The following is a 20418-nucleotide window of genomic DNA, read 5'->3' as shown; positions in this document are numbered from 1 at the left end:
GCTGACTACACATGTGATGTGATGGGTTATGGTATATCAGACTCCTCCCATCACTCTGTGCCTCCACAATGCTGCCATGTATGTGCTGTTTGCTGGCTACACATGTGATGTGATGAGTTATGGTATATTAGCCACCTCCCATCACTCTGTGCCTCCACACTGCTGCCATGTATGTGCTGTCTGCTGACTACACCTGTGATGTGATGGGTTATGGTATATCAGACTCCTCCCATCACTCTGTGCCTCCACAATGCTGCCATGTATGTGCTGTCTGCTGACTACACGTGTGATGTGATGGGTTATGGTATATCAGACTCCTCCCATCACTCTGTGCCTCCACAATGCTGCCATGTATGTGCTGTCTGCTGACTACACGTGTGATGTGATGGGTTATCGTATATTAGACTCCTCCATCACTCTGTGCCTCCACAATGCTGCCATGTATGTGCTGCCTGCTGACTACACATGTGATGTGATGGGTTATGGTATATTAGCCACCTCCCATCACTCTGTGCCTCCACACTGCTGCCATGTATGTGCTGTCTGCTGACTACATGTGTGATGTGAGGACTTTCTGCAGTAACTTGCTGGGGTCCTGTAATAACTTTTATTGTCTGGTGGGGTCCCAGAGCAAAATAGTTTTAGGACCCCCGCACTAGGCAATATATCAAGAACGATATGAGCGATAACAATATAGTTTTTTCCCCCATCAATGCTCACTCCCACGGGTCGTTTTGGATATCTACTCTTGTTTGAATATTCAGCTTAATGTAAACTATATTATCAACCGCTGGTCAGTGGAGGGCCCGGTGACATCACTGACCAATAACATTCAGTGTGCATGCACTAGACTGTTTATCTGATATCGTTAATGAATCCTCTACTGTGCATGGGGCTTAACACATAAAGTTGTCTATATACTAAGCACTGTAGAGATATAAGTACCAACCAACCAGCTACTGTTGGTCATTTTTCAGACACATCCTGTAACATGGCAGTTAAAAGCCAATTGGCTGCTACTTTATCTCTGCCTACTTTATTTCTCTCCAAGGACCAGATTTTTCAAGTTTCAAAAAGTGATAAAACGGAGAGGGTTAAACAGCCAACCAGTCAGCTCCTAACTGTCGTGTTACAGGCTGGGTTTAAAAAAATGGCAGGTAGGAGCTAATTGGCTGTTTTGTTTTTATCACTCTCCACTTTATCACCTTTTGAAGCTTGATACATTTGGCCCCAAGGCTTAGTACATATACCTCACAGTTTCCTATAAGTGTGTTCCTTTCGAGAATATTCGCCACTGTCCCTCTGTATCACACACACTTGCCCGTCTTCTCACTACAAAGGTGCCCACAGCTCCCGGTGCTGACTGTATACCAACACACAGCAAGAGGTGACCTAATGTGTACCCCCCTTGAACACTGGTTCAGCTAATCAGCTTAATGAGGTTGGAGAGAATTGCTAGGGGGGGGGGGGGGGGGGTGGAGTGACAGGTGGAGAGGAGAACTAGTATCAGCAATGAAAAAAGAACAAGTGTTAGTGGATGAGGAACCTTTAGAGTTAGGGGATCAGTCATTTTGCCAAATGTGAACTGACCGACGTTAAGGGAACCCTGTATAACCTATTTAAGAAGCACACCAGGAGAAGATGGCTGGCTGAGAGAAGACGAGATAAAGCGTCAAAAAAGCAGACTGCGAAGGGGCGAGCGAGAGTAAATTCTTCGAAGAGTGGAGAACTGACCAGCCGAGAGGAACCAGAGATGGTGCAGCTAGAATGAGAAGAATGGGAGATTAGGAGGAGGAGAGAGAACAGTCTATTAAGTAGGAGACAGGTTAAGAGTAAAAAAAAAAAAAAAAAGCAGATTAAAGATCAGGATTAGGTGTCTCTCTCTCTCGCTCTCGTTCTTTTGGCTTCGCTGTAACCAAACGGTCCCTGTGGATCTCTCGAGGAATCTAGTACCTCCATCCCAAAGATCCGTTGCACACCAACCTCATCAAAATCCAGGATACAAAGATCTCAGAATGCCCAGGTGAGTACCTGATATGCGGCGGAATTAAACATTTGAAAAGATTAAAGGAGCAATGCTCTGCAGGTCACCGAATGAAATTAAGGTGACGCTCTGCATGACTTCTCGGCTGTACAGTTTGGAGGGGTAACCTTTGCATGGGCTTCTCAATGGCTCACAAAGTCTGTTGCATTTATCTTCCTTTGAGGCGTACACACTGTTAATGTCCTTACACCAGTTTGTTCCATAGTATTATTATAGGGTGTTTTTGTATACGGCTAAGTCTGTGCGTGAAGTGCTCCGTATAGTCCAACTCTAGTTTAGTTTGCTACAAAAATGTCATTTTGGTCACCAAGCAGGTGTGATTATGATAGGTCTGTTCAAAGCCCTGCTTGACCTCTGTGTGGCCTTTGTAAGGAAAATCCCCAGATCTAGGCATTGGGATGAGATAAAGTGCTCTGTGTCACAGGCCGTGACCACTGTGCCTAATAGATTCCTACTGCAGTCTACTAATTTTGTCTCTTTTCCTCCGGACTGTCCTTTGCTGTCCTCCATGTTCATCTGTCACAATCCGGCACAACTAGCCCGAAGGATAACCGTCAACCTTCCACGATGACTCTCACACATCCTTGAAATTGTGCTAAACGTCATGCCTTGTCCAAGTTCCCTCCTCTTCCTTTCCAACCATCCCAGGTGGACCTTACAGTCTTCAGCTGTCCTGCTGATCTTTGTACTAATTCTCTTGCCAAGGACAGTTTTGGCAGCCACCTTTCGAATTGGCTTAGTGGGTCCCTGGGCCTGTGACCCACTGCTAGCTAAGGCTCTCCCCGATGTTGCGGCTCGCCTGGCACTCTACGACTCGAACACGGATCATTCACTCACCTCTGGTGTCTGGATTGACCATGTGCTATTGACTCAAGGGTGCTCGGCTCCCCGGGCATTTGCGGCCTTCGCTGTCATGGAACATTCAGTGGCTGCCTTCGTTGGCCCGGCCAACCCTTCCTATTGCTCAGCTGCAAGCCTACTCGCCAAAGGTTGGAACAAACCAATGGTTTCCTGGTCCTGCCTTGGAGTTTTGAGTCCCATTCCACATCCGGTCCATATCCTTTATGCAGTGCTTAGCTTCTTTCACTGGGCTGGCGTAGCTGTGGTCATTGGGCCACAGGAGCACTGGGTTGGAGCTGGTAGGGAGCTCTCAGATGCTTTGCGGAACTGGGGCCTTCCAGTTGGTCCAGTGGTCACCATGGAGGAAGGAGAAGATGGGGCAAGAGAAGCCCTGAGGAAGGTAAAACGGAAACGGCGGGTGAGAGGTAAGACCTTTTACACAGTTTTTTCTTATCTCTCTTGTGGCTTCTTTGTAACTAGATTATTCTTGCTACTGTATGTTAAGAGCACTCGTATGTCTCATTATGGCCTATAAAATACCTTGAATGTCAATGTTTACATACATTTATACATACATACGTCATGGTGGTAGATTAAAACTGTCCAAACCCACATGCTACAGATTTCATGTAATCCCTGTACTGATGGCACACTCCAAAACTCACCGAGAATAGCCTTAGAAGAAGAAAATTCTGTTTGTAAAATGGTAAAACGATCTTCCTCTTGTTCTTCAGTGGTGGTGATGTGCATGCACTCGGTCCTGATTGGTGGAGAGGACCAACGTCACCTTCTAGAAGTAGCTTCAGACATGCGCATGACAGATGGCTCCACGGTTTTCATCCCATATGATACCCTTCTGTACAGTCTTCCATATGACCGCCCGTTTCCTATCTTCACCAATAACACTAAGCTTCGCCGAGCGTATGATTCCGTCCTCACAATCACCATCTCCTCCCAACATGGAAACTTCTATAACGCGTTCCAGGATGCAAAAGCCAATGAAGGGGTCCCACAAGATATTGATCCAATGGAGGTAGTCCTCACATCTCGTCTACGACTCTCCACCCCTCCCTCTATCTCTTTTCTTACATCTCTCCCTCTCTCTATATTTTTCCCCTCTTTGGCCACTCTGTTCTCTTACATATTTCACTCCCCATCTATCTATCTGTCCCTTCTCTCTTTTCTTGCATCTCTCCCTCTATCTTCCTTTCCTTCTTACATCCCCCACACTCCGCCCCATCTCTTTTCTCATGGCTCTTCCTCTCTCACCTCCTGTGTCTCTCTCTTCCATCTCCCTATTTTGTTTCTCTTCCCACTCTTCCAATCTGATTGCTACCTATCTTTCTCACTATCCCTGTCTCTCCCCATCTCTTCTCCCCACTGTCTCTTTCTTTCCCCACTCCACCCTGTCTCCCTCCCTCCGCTGCCTCCCCCCTCTCCTCTTTTTTTTTCTCTCACTTCCCCTTCTATCTTTCTTTCCCCCTTCTCTCTCTCCTTCTACTCCCTCTTCTCCTCCTTTCTCTTCCCCTTCCCTTTCTGTGCCATCTCTCTCTCTACCCTCATGCTCCTTTTTCCTGTTTCTCCCCTTTCTTTTTCTTTCTTTCTTTCTTTTTTTCTCTCCTGCTTTCTCTTTCTCCTTTTCTATTTATTCCACTTCTTCCTCTCACCCTCTATTCACTTCTTTTTCTTTTGCTCCCCCTACTCTCTCCCATCTCCCTATATCTCTGTTCCCCCTTTCTCTCACTTCCCCTTGACCTCTCCCCACACACACACTCTCTAAATTTCCCTACTCTTTCTCTTTTCCACCACTTTTACCATTTTCTCCCCCCTCTCTCTATTCTCTCCCTTCTACTCTCTCTCTACTCTCTCTCAACAGCTGTCCCACTCCTCTCATTCTCTCTCCCTTTCCCTTCTAGCTCTCTTTCCCACTTCTCTCTATCTCTCCTGAATCTATCTCTCCCATCCCCTTCCCTCTCTCCCCACTGTCCCTCTCTTTCTCTCACTTCCCCTTCTCTCTCCCCCTAGCTATCCCCCTCTTATATCTCTGTCTCCACCTCTTTCTCCCTCTCTCTCTCTTCCTTCCTCCCTCTCTCCCTCTCCCTCTCTCTCTCTCCCTATCCAGTGAAATAGTACAGGTTGCGTCTCTCATATGTGACGTCATTTGGATATATGATGTTTTTGTAGTTTGTACCATAATTAAATATTGTGGGAGAGGGAACCAAGTTTAAACACAAAATGCATTTATATTTCATATATCCCTTATACACAGGGCTGTGAGGTCATTCTATGCAGCATTTCAGATTGCGCCTCAGATTTTGGAAATCCCTATTCTTTGTATTGTATAGCATTTCACATTGAACTGTTAGAAAGAAAAGGTGTCGCTATTTCAGTCAGAATATTTTGGGGATCGGACTTTCGGATACAGGAGACTGCAATTATCTTCTGTTGATTATCCGGGTCTGTAAAGTAATGCAATACACCAATACGTTACTGTATCTCATACCTATTACTAGGTGTCTCCACTCTTTGCCACCATCTACAACTCGGTATACCTGATGGCCACCATCATCAAGAAGACCTACCGGACCGGGCAGAGAGTGACGGCTGCCTCCATCGCACGCCACACACACAACATTCAGATGGAGGGCTTTGGCTACCAGCTATCTTTGGATGACGATGGCGACTCCAAGACCACGTACATCATTCTGGATACAGACGGAGAGAACAAGCTACTCACCCCAGTATACACTATCGATCCGTCTACGGGGAACCTGCATCACCTGAGAAAGATTCACTTCCCGTACAATTATCACCCCGGCACAGACTCTGACTGCTGGTTTGATCGTAGCTCAATCTGCATTGGAGGTGAGTCCATGTGTAGGCCAGAACCGGGTTATTATTATTATTATAATTTTATTTATAAGGCGCCACAAGTGTTTCGCAGCGCCGTACATTTATAAGGTGCCACAAGTGTTTCGCAACGCCGCATGTATAAATTGTACTACTGTATTTGCCTCTACCACCTCTGATGGGAGGCTATTCCACTTATCCACTACTCTTTTATAAGGGTTCCGGCCAACCGCACCACACCTGGCCGACCAGTAGTTTCGGTCGGGCCTGCATTATTCCATAGCTCCCAACTTTTGGATTGGGTGTCCTGAAAAAGGGGAGGATATACTTAAGGAATGGGCATGTCCTCTGGTGGATGGCGTGGCCTAGCGCGCAACCACCCTTTTTCATAATTTCAGGGGCATGCTGAATGATTTGGGCCTCAGGAGGTAAGATGGGGGCATCTACACATATTGGTGGAATTTTTATGTGTGTGTATGTGTATATATATATATATATATATATATATATATATGGATTATTGTTATTATCCGGAAACTTTCTATCATTACATTTAATGAACATTCCAACAGCCATTTCAAGCAAAAATTATTTTAACAAGTTTCCTATGTCGGTCACTTGATAGTGCTGCCCCGCCACGTTCTGGAGCTGAATCAGAGTTTAGGAGAAGCCAAGGGTGAAATTTAATATGATGAGAGATTGAGAAAGTGAACCTCCAGTTTTTTTTAAAGTGGCAATCATTTACACTGCAAACCAGTTTTATGTTGCAGTGTAACTGATTGCCGCTTTTTAAACAACTGGCGATTTCTTACAAAATCTCTCACTTTCTAAATCTCTAATCCTAGTAAATGTCACCCCATGTTATAATCTAAGGAGAGCAAAAAATGTTCTTTGCATGCAGGGTAAATACATGCTGCTTCTGCATGTAGCCCACACATGCTTTGCAGTTTTATTCTAATACCGCTATTTAGATTTGAGCCAGGACATGCTATTCCCAAATCTAACTCTCTGTACACCTTACATCTGAGACTTTGAGGGAGATTTATCAAAGCTTGGAGAGAGAGAGATAAAGTGGAGAGAGATAAGTAGCCACTCAGCTCCTGTTATTTTCAAACAGCCTGCAATATGGCAGTTAGGAGCTGATTGGTTGTCAATTTAATCTCACTTTCTCCCCCGTTTCTGTGGAGGTGTATGCTATCATTGGGTAAACCAAACCGGCAAGCGCTACTTAATTCACCTGTGTTCATGCATTGATTTTCATAGCACCTGAACTGGGAGTCGGCCATGAGGAAAGGGTTTGGGAAAAGTAACTGTCCACTCACCGTGTATAACTTATAATACAGGCAGCATGGACATGAATGAGCGCCATATTTATGAATGCCTTTTATGTTATTTCATTCACAGGGGTGGATCCTGCCTTTGTGATTCTGCTGTTCATCCTCATTGCCAGCTTTGTACTCACAGGAGTCTCCCTAACCTTCTACATAAGGTACGTACACAGAGTGCACAGTTCTGTCACTTGTTGCTCTCTGCCACCCTGTGGCCACTTTGGGTAATGCAGAATCTTTGATCTATTCAGTGGTTCCCGAACATTTTTGAATCGCGGCACCCTAGAGAATCAGAATTTTTTTTCACGGCACCCCTAGGCCAAAAGTTTCTTATTGACAAATTTTGAAAGAAAATGAAGTGTTGTGAAGTTGTGTTTTTATGTGATTTTTAGGTTCAATTATCTGGTGAGGGACAGGGTTAATTCTGTTTGTCCACAAAAATTATGATTGGATGCCACGAGCACTGGTTTTGCCGATTACTTTGAAAAAAAAATAATTTGAGTATGTCCTGGACCACAAACTGGTTTACCCAGGCTACCATGCCTGGGGTCAGCAGCACTTGATCCATGAAGCCCTGTTTGGCACTTAACCTACAATATAGTTTACATTTTGGGGGGTCACAAGGTAGAAAGGCACCTACACTGAAATTCTCATCTGTTTTCGGCCTAGGCAGCCTGGCGGGGGTACCCCTGGAGCACAAGGTCCTCCTGCTATCCTTACCTATTTTTGACAGTGTACTTGCTATTATGGAGCTACATATCCCAGCATGCCCTACGAGTCAGCTGTGAACCAGATGACCTATTCCTTGTCAATGTTCTCTAAGCTTAAGTTGAATAAATGAACAGAGCCCAAGATATTATATGGTTATACCTGTTGGCATTGTGATGTTCTTGAGATGTTCTCGATGCACTTCATGAGTTGTTAACGTATTCATAAAGTGCATCAAATTCGCACCCCCCACCCCACAGATGGTCTCCTCACTGCCCTTCATGGTGCGTCTTCTTTCTGACCTTGTGGAGACACCTCTGCCAACTAAAATTGTACCTAGGTGAGCAGAGAGATGGAGCAGGTCAATCCACGTCCAACCACTGACCACATCACAAGAAACTCTTTCATTGCATAAAAAGTATTGATTTTCTCCTTAGCTTGGGTGGTTTGCACTAATGCTTCATCACAGATGGACTCCAGTGGTTCCAAATGGGAAAAAAAAACTGATAATGGCTTTATATGTAAAAAAAATTCATTTGATTCTCCACAGGAGAAGAATTCAGCATGCGAAGCTCACGAGAGGTCCTAACAAGATTATCCTAACTATGGACGATTTAGTTTTCATTCACACTCAGAGCAGGAAGGTAAGAGACAGGCATTGCAGTAGGTGGTGAGGTCGGCCGCTTCAACCAGAGGAGACCATAGACAAATCAAATGTGTTTCTTTCTCAGAAACTGGGCGACGACTGCAGGTCGAGTATGTTGGGGAAGAGTGTCAGTGAAATCCGGACTCCTCGGCACTCAGTATCTGGGAAGAGCATGACAGCGGCCACACCGTACAACACAAATGTGGCAGTCTACGAGGTAAGCCTTCCGGCCATAATACTTGAGTGGAGACTTCACCCCTAGCTTTTCCCATAGCAACCAATCAGAGTGTAACAATTATAGAAGGTTCTGGATGAATGAGGGAAGTTGAGTGTTTGCTTTGGGCAACTTCTCATCTTTACCGCTCTCCAAAGCTTGATGCATCTCAGGCGGTTATGATGAGTTCTCTGCTCCTCCTGGTGGTAGGGTCCATAAGATACGTCTACCACCACAACAAATTGGGCAGATACATGAGTTGGACATTGTGTGCATAATGGGCAATTTTTTTCCTTCATGACTTGCGGACAAATGTTTTTGAAGTTTATAAGTTGAACTTTTCTATTTATTATTCAAGAGACCTATAGTAATGCTAATTTTTTATGAGATGTTGTCAACTCTTTCTTCTGCTCAGGGGGACTGGGTATGGCTCAAAAAGTTTCCTGGTGAGAAGCATGGAGACCTCCGTCCAGCAACAAAGAACACGTTCTGCACTGTAAGTGTCTGGACTCATTGGTTGGAACCACAGCTACAGCATCAGTAAACCTATAATACACGCAGGCTTACATTAGAATCATAGTAATTACATGGAATTATACTGTTAGACTGTAATGTCCCTCAACGGGATCACGGACAAGATCTCTGTGGTCTCAACATCAGTTCCGCAAGGTGAAATGATCATATATAGTAATAACAATAATAATTTTATTTATATAGCGCTCGATCTCCAGGACTCGCTTAACAGATAGAATGAACGTAATACAGTACAGGAACAATGAAGTACAGAAAAGCTTTTCATAAACAATAGGGAATTAAGAAAATGCTTGAGTAAACAGGAAAGTCTTGAGTCTGTTTTTGAAGGATTCTAGAGTCTATTTTGTATTTTAGTTTTGGTGGACCTGTAGAAAGTGAACCCCAGACAATTATTATATTTTAATTTTCTCTGTATGGTTTTTCATCCCCCTTCCACTGATGATAATGTGATTTGAAAATGGTTGTTATTCATTTTCTTTATGGTGGAAATAAAGAACCTAATACAGTTTTATTATAATTTGATTGACTATGACCGGCAGCCAGTGGCGTAACTAAAAATATCGCGCCCCCGCCGAAATTTCAGCAGCCCCCCCGCAGTTAAACACCTCCCCACGCAGTAAAGTTGTCTGCCAGGCGCTCACCTGTGGTCGGAGCCCGGGACCCGCAGAAGATTTGGCTGTGGTCCAGGCTCCCCTGTCCACTCCTTGCTCCAGCATCTAATGCAAACGGACCATCACAAAATGTCTTCCGCCATACGGCAGACACTTTTCTGCTGTATGGGGCGGACATTTTGTGATAGTCCATTTAGATTAGAAGCAGAAGCCAGGAGGGGACAGGGGAGCCTGGACCACAGACAAATCTTCTGCGGGTCCCGGGCTCTGACCACAGGTGAGCTCCCGGCAGTGGCAGCAGCATTACAATAGCCCTGCAGACCCCGGCGCCCACACCTATACCGCGCCTCCCCGCCACCGTGGGGTCTGCAGGGCTATTGTTACGCCACTGCAGGCAGCTGGCAGAGCTCAGTGAGACTGTTGATTTAAATATAATTTTAGAGCAGAAGAGGAACTGAAATATTTCATCGCAGCTCGTTCTTCAGCAATGTTTTTTCTGCATGTTTCTTTGCTTATCTATCTGTCCTCCCATCATGGAAGGGTGAAGAGGTTACGCAATTTCCGACCTTCATGCTCTCATCCCTGTAGTCTACTCATTGTGTCCTATTTGTAAATCAATTCCAGAAACCAGATTAACCGCAATATTACCGATGAAATATTCTTCCATAAGATTTCAGTCTCCATGTCGGATAGCTGAGCACATATTTTGCTGATTCCTCTTGAACGCATTGTTATCGATTACTTTCTCAGCTCCGAGACCTTCGTCACGAGAACGTGAACCTCTACCTGGGAATGTTCAATGACATGGGAGTCCTGGGTATTGTGTCTGAACATTGCGCTCGTGGAAGCCTGGAAGACCTCATCCAGAACCAAGACATGAAACTCGACTGGATGTTCAAATCCTCACTTCTTCTAGATCTCATCAAGGTGGGAAAGGTCCTATAAAAATGTAAAGAACATTCACCTGTATTATTTACTGTTAACGTTGTAAGGCAGCACAGTTCCAGACAGTGAGGAAAAGAGGACGTACATAAAACAGGGACATAGAAGGTGGGAGTAGAGTGGGCTTACAGCGATAAGTTCAAGATCAGAAGGTTGTTGGAGAGTCTGATCAGGCATGGTAGGGATTTCCATCAACGGACTGCAGTACAGAAGACGTCTTGTTAGAAGTGAGAGGAGGTTGCCAGAGGAGAGGCTGGCCACAGTTAAGAGTTAGACCTAAGAGGATCAGGGTGAGATCATTTTGAGATGAGATTTGAGATGTATGACTTGGAGATGGTGGTAATGACGATTTTGAAGCGATCAGTTTGAATTGGATTTTTGAGGACACAAGAAGCCAGGGCAAGAAAAAATAGAAGATAAGTCTGGGATAGTCAGGACGCAATGGAGTAAGCATTTTGGTCGTATCTTGGGAAGATCTTCCATAGGTGGAGGCAGCAGGACTTGTAGAGACTGAACATAAGAAAGAACTCAAAGGATTAAGTCCAGTGTGACACCAAGGCATTGGATCTGAGAGAACGGAGACATTCTGGTGTTAATGATTGTGAGGGAGCTTTCGGGGGAGTTGGTTAGGTGGAGAGGATTTTTTCCGGAGGTAAAGACCCCAATAGAGGAGTTGTAATTGTAGGAAGATCTGTGCCATGAAGGCTTATGGAGTGAAGGGTCTGTAGAAGTAGAAGAGGGCAATCAATAGTGTTCAAAGCAGCAGAGAGGTCCAGTATGAGGAATACAGAGAAACAACTTATAAACTTTGCTGTAGAGTAGATCATTGATGATCTTTGTATAACCTCAATGAAATGTTTTTGGTAGAAACCCAATTGCGGAAAAGTAAAATAAAAGTGAGAGATGATTAAGTGACACGGGTGGTGTCAAAGGGGAAGAGAAGGATCGAGTGGGGACTTAATCACATGAGTTATGCAAAATTTCCAATGGCGAGGCAGGTCGAAAGGGTAAACTAGAGGCCTAAATAGGGCTTTTTAAAGCAATGTAGAAGAAGCTGGTCGCTACCCTACCTAAGGGGCCAATTATCAGTCGGCCGTACATGCGCACAGTACGCTGCGTGAACCGTCCATGTGCACAAAGCCAGAGATGGCTAGTCATTGCAAACCAGCAGCTGTTTGTGGGCAGCTGGGCTGTGTTTTCTTGGATTGCCCCTGTAAACGCAGGCATTGCACAGCCGTTTGGAGGGAGGGCCGCTGACATCAGGGCCATCAAACACTTGGTAAGCCTAGACTTACTTGGCGGCTGCAAACAGGGTGAAATCCATGCGATGGTGAGTGATTGAGAATGGTTTACCCCCCGTTTGCACAGCTTTTTTACACAGAGAAGCATTGTACAGATCTGACTGATCCATGCGATGCTGGTGGCTCGTACGTATTTGGCTGACGCAAATTCTGCACCAAATACGAATATGGAGAATACGGTAGCTTAGTAAATGTGCTGTATTCTCCATTCGTATTTTCTGACGATCCCGGTCGTACCCATCCGTACGTGGGATCGACCGTAATCGGCCTTCTCGGTAAATTCCTCCCATACTGCTGAATTCGGCTGGTAATTCAGCCGAACTTACAAATGGAGAATACTCCTAATTTTCCAGGCGGATTTGCATGCTTCTAAAGTGTAAAAAGTAGAAAAATAAATAATAGAAAAAAAACAGGCATGAGGTCCCCCCAACCGGCCATAACCAGCCCCGGGCTCATTGAGCCGGTCCTGGTTACAGAAATACTGTGGGAAAAAAGCTGGGGTCCGAACTGTCACAGATGCAGAGTAACGACTGGAAACTGCCGAATAACCATACAGGGTGCCCGGTATTAGAACGTTGTAGTGACGTTGCCGAAGGCGACTTCTGGGTTTGAGAGCAGGATATTTATCACCTCTGCCTTGCATTGATTGGCAGACTAGCAGGGTGGTAACTGTAATCTCAGGAGTGTAATTAGAAGATTCTAGCGAGAGTTCAAATGGAGAATGCTGAACCACTGCTAGCAGGGGAACTAAGGGGTTACAGCTGTCAGAACAGTGGCCTAGAGTCTCTCAGGTGTCTAATCAGGGAGTGCTGAGCATTGTTTCACACACAATGATTGCAGCCTGTGTGTAGGCTGAATGAATTCAGGCAGAATACACCGAAATACCATGCAGAAACTGAAGAACAGAAGGACAACCCAGGTTCGTGACAATCCACCTCTTGTTTTCACAAAGACCTCTACATTCTATTATAACCACCACTCCTTACAGTTCAGGCTGCCTCTTTCTCCAACAAAAACGATAACCTCAACCCTAGTCTATGCAGTTCCACCATGTTATTTCCGCTCTGAAAATCTATCTAATAATCTACCCTGACAAAGCAGACTGACCAGTGGCGTAACTAGCTTTTGGGCGCCCCCCGCCGTTAAAGGGAGGGCGCCCACCCATGCACCCCGCCGCACCACCCACGAACCCCGCCGCACCAACGCCCACCCACCCTCCCCGCCGCATCAACCCTCCCCGCCGCACCAACCCCCGCCTCGCCGCCCATGCAATCCCCCCCAGTCTTACCTGGCTACGCTCAGTACGCGCTGGTCCCGGCTCCCTTCTTCTGCTATGAGGACCACCACAAAATGTCTGCCCCCATGCAGCAGACAGTTTCAGAGAACTATCTGCTACATGGGGCGGGGGCTGCGGTGCTATAGTTACGCCCCTGAGACTGACCCATCATGTAATGCTGTGACCAGAGAGCCTGATACTATCCATCTGGTTTTGAGTCTCATAATTAGACTTGGCTTCATAAATTTAACATGCTAAATCCAATCAGGTGCTGGACCCCCCACAGCCGGCATACTCTGATCCCGGAATTATCCCATGGAGCTAATGTAGAGTCTTCTCACCACTGCTGTCCATTGTGCATTTATTCAGGGTCTGAAGTTCCTTCATCACCGTGAGATCACTCATGGATGTCTCAAGTCCAGGAACTGTGTGGTGGATGGGAGATTTGTCCTTAAAGTGACAGACCATGGAATGAATGACTTGTTTGAGGCTCAGAGACTGACTCCAGCCAGGTCCATGCCTGAAGGTAAGCTGGTGCTAGCCATGGGATGTGAGTTAGATTAGGAAAAAGAAACATGTATTTCACCATAACCCTTAATATTCCACATGCCCCTCATGAAGCGTATTGTCATTCTAGACCTGTTCTGGACAGCGCCTGAAATCTTGCGTGATCCCCAACCGAGTACCAGAGGAAGCTACAAAGGAGACATCTATGCTTTTGCTATTATAGTGCAGGAAGTTATTATACGAGGCACTCCTTACTGCATGCTGGAGTTCACCGCTGAGGGTAAGTCGGGCACTACAAGACCAAAGCCAATGCTCTTCGATACGTCTTGTCCTCCACCTCTCTCTCTCTCTCGGCAGTCCTCCCTCTATCCCTCTCTCTCTCCTTTTATTATTCCCAAACAATGCTTTTCTGCCTCTCGGTTCCTCTGTTCACTTCATTCATCCTATCTTCTTGCAGAAATTGTCCGTAAGGTCCGTCGGCCTCCACCGCTATGCCGACCCTCGGTGTCCTTGGACCAGGCTCCCCCCGAATGTATACATTTAATGAAGCAGTGCTGGAGTGAGCATCCAGAGAGGAGACCGAACATAGACCAGATATTTGACCAGGTAAAGATTATTGTCATTTTCAAATATTCTCACCTTAGAGCAGGGCTGGGCAACACCGGCCCTCCAGATGTTGATGATCTACACATCCCAGCATTCCTTGCATCAGTTTCAGCATGGCCACATAGCAAAACTAATGCAAAGCATCCTGGGATGTGTAGTTCACTAACATCTGGAGGGCCGGTGTTGCCCAGAGTATGGCACAGCCGCTTACCAATCAATATATGTATTACTATCAGGGACATTTTTCAGCAGGCTCCAGCAGGAACTGAGGCCCTTATTCTAGTTCACTCTCTCTGACAAAATATTTCTTAGATGGACAAAACCATGTGCACTGCAGGTGAGGCAGGTGTAAAACCCCACCCAAATTTTATTATCTCTGCACAAGTAACACCTGCCTCACCTGCAGTGCACATGGTTTTGTCCATCTAAGAAATATTTTGTCAGAAAGAGTGAACTAGAATAAGGGCCTCAGTTCCTGCTGGAGCCTGCTGAAAAATAGCCCTGATTACTATTATTGCACTGGATGGGGGGGCGGGGGTGTGTTAGAACATTCACATGAGCAAACGGATGATCCTAGAGCTAGATGGAGCAAAACTTGCAGAAGAACATTTAAAGGCCTGTATAACTTCCCAGCATGATATTCCCCTAGTTGTTGCATTTTTGTTGTTGTTGTTTTTACTTTCAAGCTTTTATTCTGTATTATTTCATTCAGTTTAAAAATATAAACCGGGGACGCAAAACCAACATCATCGACTCAATGCTTAGAATGCTGGAGCAGTATTCTAGTAACCTGGAAGACCTGATCCGAGAGAGAACGGAGGAGCTGGAAGTTGAGAAGCAGAAGACAGACAAACTCCTCACTCAGATGCTACCACCGTAAGTGGAGTGAGGAGATGAAAGGAGACGTTTGGGGCTGGGAAATCAATTATCTGTTGATTGATTTTTGATGTTTAGGATTTTTTTTCCCCTTCCCTTACATTGTGAACATGTCTCCCTCAGATCTGTAGCCGAGGCTCTGAAGACCGGTGTCCCTGTGGAGCCGGAATATTTTGACCAGGTCACTATTTACTTTAGTGACATTGTAGGCTTCACAACCATCTCCTCCCTAAGTGACCCTATTGAAGTCGTTGACCTCCTCAATGACCTGTACACACTTTTTGATGCCATCATTGGATCCCATGACGTCTACAAGGTAATTGACTTCGCCCTTTCATATTTATGGACATCATTTTGTCCTTTAGTTTTTCTCGTTTGGAGATGAAGTTGTCCACTTTTGTTTATCTTAAAAGGTGGAGACCATTGGAGATGCCTACATGGTGGCTTCAGGCCTTCCTAAAAGAAATGGGACTCGTCATGCGGCAGAGATTTCCAACATGTCCCTGGATATCCTAAGCTCCATCGGATCATTTAAAATGAGACACATGCCGGATGTCCCGGTCCGGATACGCATCGGGCTCCACTCTGGTGAGTATGTACTTCTCCATCAGTCACTTTGTAGCCCTTGTTCCTCCTTCTTGGTGAATCACTGTCTGGCCATCGCCACTTTATTCCTTTCACTTATCTTCCTCCTTATGTTCTCTCTTAAGCACGTTCTTCTGCATGTATCCCATAGGCCCATGTGTAGCAGGCGTGGTTGGACTCACGATGCCACGATATTGCCTCTTCGGTGACACTGTCAACACAGCATCTCGCATGGAGTCCACGGGGCTTTGTAAGTTTTGGTCACCACCTCGTACTGTAGCCAACCTAACCTGGCTGGTTTAATATGTAGCATACAAATACTAGACTGTTATGTTGTTGGCCTGCAACTCAGAGAGGAGTTAGGCAGGGCCCTCACCCCCAAACTGTTATCTGTTATCAGGGCATGCATCGTCGTGCGCAGCTGCCAGGGTTGGTGATGTCACAGATAGGCCTTTCAACACATATCCTGGCTCCTGCCTAATTTACATATTTCCACACAGTAGATGCGTACATATGTGCAGCTGTGAATGCATTACCACCCATCCCTGAATCAGACCCACTGTACTATGAATAGGAAACCTGAGACCTGTATTAGGAGAAATTCAGACACAAAGGGGCAGATGTATTAAGCCTGCTGAAGTGATAAAGTTGCTGGTGATAACTCAGCAGCCAATCAGCTCCTAAGTGTCTTTTTTTTAAAACCCAGGTGGTAACTTGACAGCTCTGATTGGCTGGTGGAAAAGTACCAGCAACTTTATGACTTCACCAGGCTTAATAAATCTGCCACCAAATCCACTAAATTTAGGGGCAAACTAGATGGGCCAAGTGGTTCGTATCTGCCGTCAAATTCTATGTTTCTATGTAAATCCACTGGCAATAGCCTTTCGTTCTCGGCAGATTTAAACCCCGATGCTAAATGTTATACCAGTTTCACATTGCACCTAATTATCGGTGTCATGCCGGTTACTTGCTGGTTTGACTCGGTAATTGGTGCGATCTGAAAGGGGTTAATGGGTCCCACAAACCGGTACCAACACAGCAATATGAACCGGTAAAAAAAGAAGGGTTCTTACTGGTTCGTTGCCATGTTTGCGGTGTCAACGGGTTAATCGGGTTGATCGAAACATTTCCCGTTCACACTTATGAAGGAGGCAGTGCTTGGAGCAGCACCAGTTATAAGCACTGCCTCCTCCCCCGCCCCTAATGATGCTCTGCCCTGCCGACACATGTTGCTAGCGAACCGGCAATGCCGGCTCGCTGAGGGGACGTGAACAGACCAAAATGCAGGGTCGCACCGGGACTGGACCATTTCAAAGGCCGAGCGTACATTTTCTGTTGTGAAAACCGCATTACTGTCTCAGTTGCTGATGGATTGAATCCTCTGCAGCTTACCGGATCCATGTCAATCTCAGCACGGTGAACATCCTCAAGTCCTTGCAGGAAGGATACATAACGGAAGTGAGGGGTAAAACCGAACTCAAGGTAAACTGTTGCTATTCTACTTTGGGGGACAGGAGACCTCCCATTCTCTGCTTGTGCTCAGCAGCGCCATCTGTCTTTCTATCTGTAGGGTAAAGGAGTGGAGGACACATTCTGGCTGGTAGGAAAACAAGGATTCAATAAGCCCTTACCGACTCCGCCAGATGTAATACCGGGGTGAGTAAGCCATTGTCTGTAGTGTATTTTGTCAACATTCATCATGAGAGTGCCGACATTTAAAAAGTGGAGTATTTAATGGGTGTGGTATAGGGGTCCGACAGTCGGGATCCCGACAGTCATTAGCCCGACGCTGGGATCTTGACTGGCCGGACTCAGACAGCATGGTGAGCGCAACAAAGCCCCTTGCGGGCTAGCCACGAGGAAGAATAGCCGGTGGCCGTCGGGCACCCGGCTGTCAGTGTTTTGACAGTCGGGATCCCGACGTCGGGTAAATAAGTCGGGATCCCGTCCGGCACCCTATTTAACTATCGCCTAAACCTAACCTCCTCTAGCCTATACCAAACCCTCCTCTCCCCTAGCCTAACCATAACCATACTCCTCCCCTCCCTAGCCAAACCCTACCTCTCCCCTCCTCTAGCCTAACACTAACCCACTTCCTAGTGCTTAACCCCAGGGCCGGACTGGCCATCTGGCACTTCTGGGAAATGCCAGAAGGACCGATGAGCTCTCAGCCCGCCGCCCAGTCTTTTGAATAGGATGTTTTCTATTTTCCTTCCACTCGCCGCAGGGACCGGACTCTGCTCTGTGGTCCCCGCTCCCCTCCTGTTGCTACCTCTCCTGCCACTAGCCTACTACCCCTCCTGCAGCTCCCCTGGACCGGACCCTGCCCCACCACGGACCCGGACCCTGCCTTCATTCCACCTGCAAGCTCAGGGGAAGTCAGGGCTGACATTAGGCCGACAAGTTGGTAAGGTATGTGAGTGTAGGGTAGATTTAGGTTACTAGGGGTGAGGTTAGGATTTAGCACTAGGGGAGTGGAGCATTCAGGTTAGGCTAGGGGAGGGTTCTGCACTACGAGCAGAGTTAGGGATACGATACAGGAGTGTTCGGGTATGGGAGGTTAGGGTACATTTAGGTTACTGGAGGTGAGGTTAGGGTTTAGCACTGGAGGAGGGTTCAGGTTAGGCTAGGGGAGGGTTCTGCACTAGCAGACCATAGCCTAATCCTATCTAGTGCAACTCCTCCTCCATAAATCTCCCCTGCTCTAGCCTAACCCCTACCCTCCCTCTAGTGCTTAACCCTAACCTCCCCCCGTAGCCTAACCCTAACCTTCCCCCTGATGCTTAACCCTAACCTCCCCTCGTAGCCTAACCCTAACCTTCCCCCTGATGCTTAACCCTAACCTTCCCTCTAGTGCTTAACCCTAACCCTCCCTCTAGTGCTTAACCCTAACCTTCCCCCTGGTGCTTAACCCCAACCTCTCCTCCCGTAGCCAAAGACTAACCCTCCTCTACTTGTCGGTGTCGGTGCAGAATGTTGACATGTCAAATATCAGTGAATATTCTTCACGTGCTGACATGTTTAACAGTGCTGACCTATGGCTACATCCCATTTCTGCATTATTTTGCCAACCACTCTGGTTCAGTACGTCAGTGCAGGAGCTCTCTCTCTCTCTCTCTCTCTCTCTCTCTCTCTCTCTGTTCTGGACTGTCATCTGTGTCACCTATATTACAGAGGCAGCAACCACGGCATAAGTCTCGATGAAATCCCGGAGAGGAGGAGGAAGAAGCTGGAGATGGAGAGGGAAATAGTGAACAAGCAGAAAATGAAGTGACCGCCATGAATCCCGTGCGTCATCGCTACTCAGACAGAAGCTGAGAACCTCCGGAGAGCTCCTCCAAAGTTTCTGAGACTTTCTCTGTTTTACTGTTTTCTGTGGAAAACTCGATCTTCCCGAGACACGTTTGGATAAGCTCCAAGTCTTTGAGGACAATGCAAGATGAAATTCCAAAGATGACTTTGCCACCTCAGTTAGTACAATATAGTAGACCGTATTCTTCAGTGTTATTTACCAAAGTCTCTAAAGCTTGATGGTGTTTTGCCCAGCCAATAGCTGCGTCTACTACCTGGAAGATATGTTTGTTGCTTGAAGGTCACATGATTGAAAAATTGCATCTCCAACCTCCAACCCCATCTCCAATTGCATCTCCAACACTGGCTGGACTTCCAAACTTGTGTGTACTGATACGTTAGCCAATCATCTAAGCCAGATTGTTTGCAACATCATTGGTTGTTTGAGGATTGACGCCTCACCTGATTGGTTGCTGGTTGCTCTGCACCGAGACCTAAAATGATTTCATTTTTAACCTGTGTGATCCTTACTAAGCTTCCCCCATTGAGTAAGCTCTTAGTACAACATACCCCAAGTGTGTAAAAAGATTGTAACTGAAATATTGTGTACGCATCACTGTAAATAAAGGTAAAAACATATTAAAAAAATCCACATAGTACAATACTTCTGCGTAAATGATCGTTATTTTTATTTTCCTTTACGTGAAGCTGTGTGCTGAGCGATCTTGCTGAGCAATCTAGCATGGCTCAGAACGCTCAGCAAATCTCCCCGTGTAGGCCCCACAACAGACAATATAACCCTGTTCTCTGCCACCAGGAGGGGAGGCAAGTGAGAGGTCGGACCGGCAGCAGGTCCGACCTCCAGCTCTGATCTGATGCACACGGAATCGCGCATCGGACCCAAGGGGGGCGTCAAACAACACCGATTTCGGCTGATTTCTCTGCCCGATCCGTCGGGATCAGGGGAGATCGGACAAAATCCGACTAGTGTATGGGAGCCTTAAGGATTCACTGAATTCATGAATTTGATTCTTCAAAACAAATGTTGCTTTATTGAAGCATGACACTGGTGTCACATGCAGGCCTCCTAAATGGCAGATGAGACATGCACATGTAAGTGAGACATGTCAATGGGATGACAGTGATCAAAAGACCAACAGCGACATCCTGAGGATCAGGTAAGTATAGTTACCCTGTCCCCCTACCCAAACCCCCCACCCTACATGACCAGTGTTTCCCAAACTCTTACCGTTACAGTT

The 20418-nt window shown here is 46.3% G+C and overlaps 1 protein-coding gene across 1 annotated transcript; it reads left to right on the top strand.

Moving 5' to 3' along the window:
• The first annotated feature begins 1513 nt into the window (after positions 1-1513).
• GUCY2D (guanylate cyclase 2D, retinal) lies at positions 1514-19804 on the top strand. Its single transcript, XM_083185522.1, has 19 exons — positions 1514-2023; positions 2584-3309; positions 3619-3917; positions 5398-5749; positions 7139-7223; positions 8321-8414; positions 8502-8633; positions 9046-9126; positions 10526-10702; positions 13664-13820; positions 13932-14081; positions 14259-14407; positions 15120-15283; positions 15407-15599; positions 15697-15871; positions 16020-16118; positions 17256-17350; positions 17439-17524; positions 19043-19804. Exons 2-19 carry the CDS (start codon positions 2649-2651, stop codon positions 19140-19142), a joined length of 3249 nt encoding a protein of 1082 aa, XP_083041648.1. The 5' UTR covers positions 1514-2023; positions 2584-2648; the 3' UTR covers positions 19143-19804.
• Positions 19805-20418: the final 614 nt, after the last annotated feature.

The sequence above is a fragment of the Crinia signifera genome, chromosome 4 (assembly GCF_055691185.1).
Source record: "Crinia signifera chromosome 4, ASM5569118v1, whole genome shotgun sequence".
Classification (NCBI taxonomy): Eukaryota; Metazoa; Chordata; class Amphibia; order Anura; family Myobatrachidae; genus Crinia; species Crinia signifera.
The sequence above is the reverse complement of the archived record's forward strand: the minus strand, read 5'-3'. Positions and strand labels throughout refer to the sequence as shown.

What these genes read in the sequence shown, in the direction of transcription:
- GUCY2D (XM_083185522.1), top strand. Translation starts at nt 2,649, where the DNA reads ATGCCTTGTCCAAGTTCCCTCCTCTTCCTTTCCAACCATCCCAGGTGG. An exon ending in TAGCTCAATCTGCATTGGAG is followed by an intron (nt 5,750 to 7,138) that starts GTGAGTCCATGT and finishes TTTCATTCACAG; the next exon opens with GGGTGGATCCTGCCTTTGTG. An exon ending in CAAATGTGGCAGTCTACGAG is followed by an intron (nt 8,634 to 9,045) that starts GTAAGCCTTCCG and finishes TCTTCTGCTCAG; the next exon opens with GGGGACTGGGTATGGCTCAA.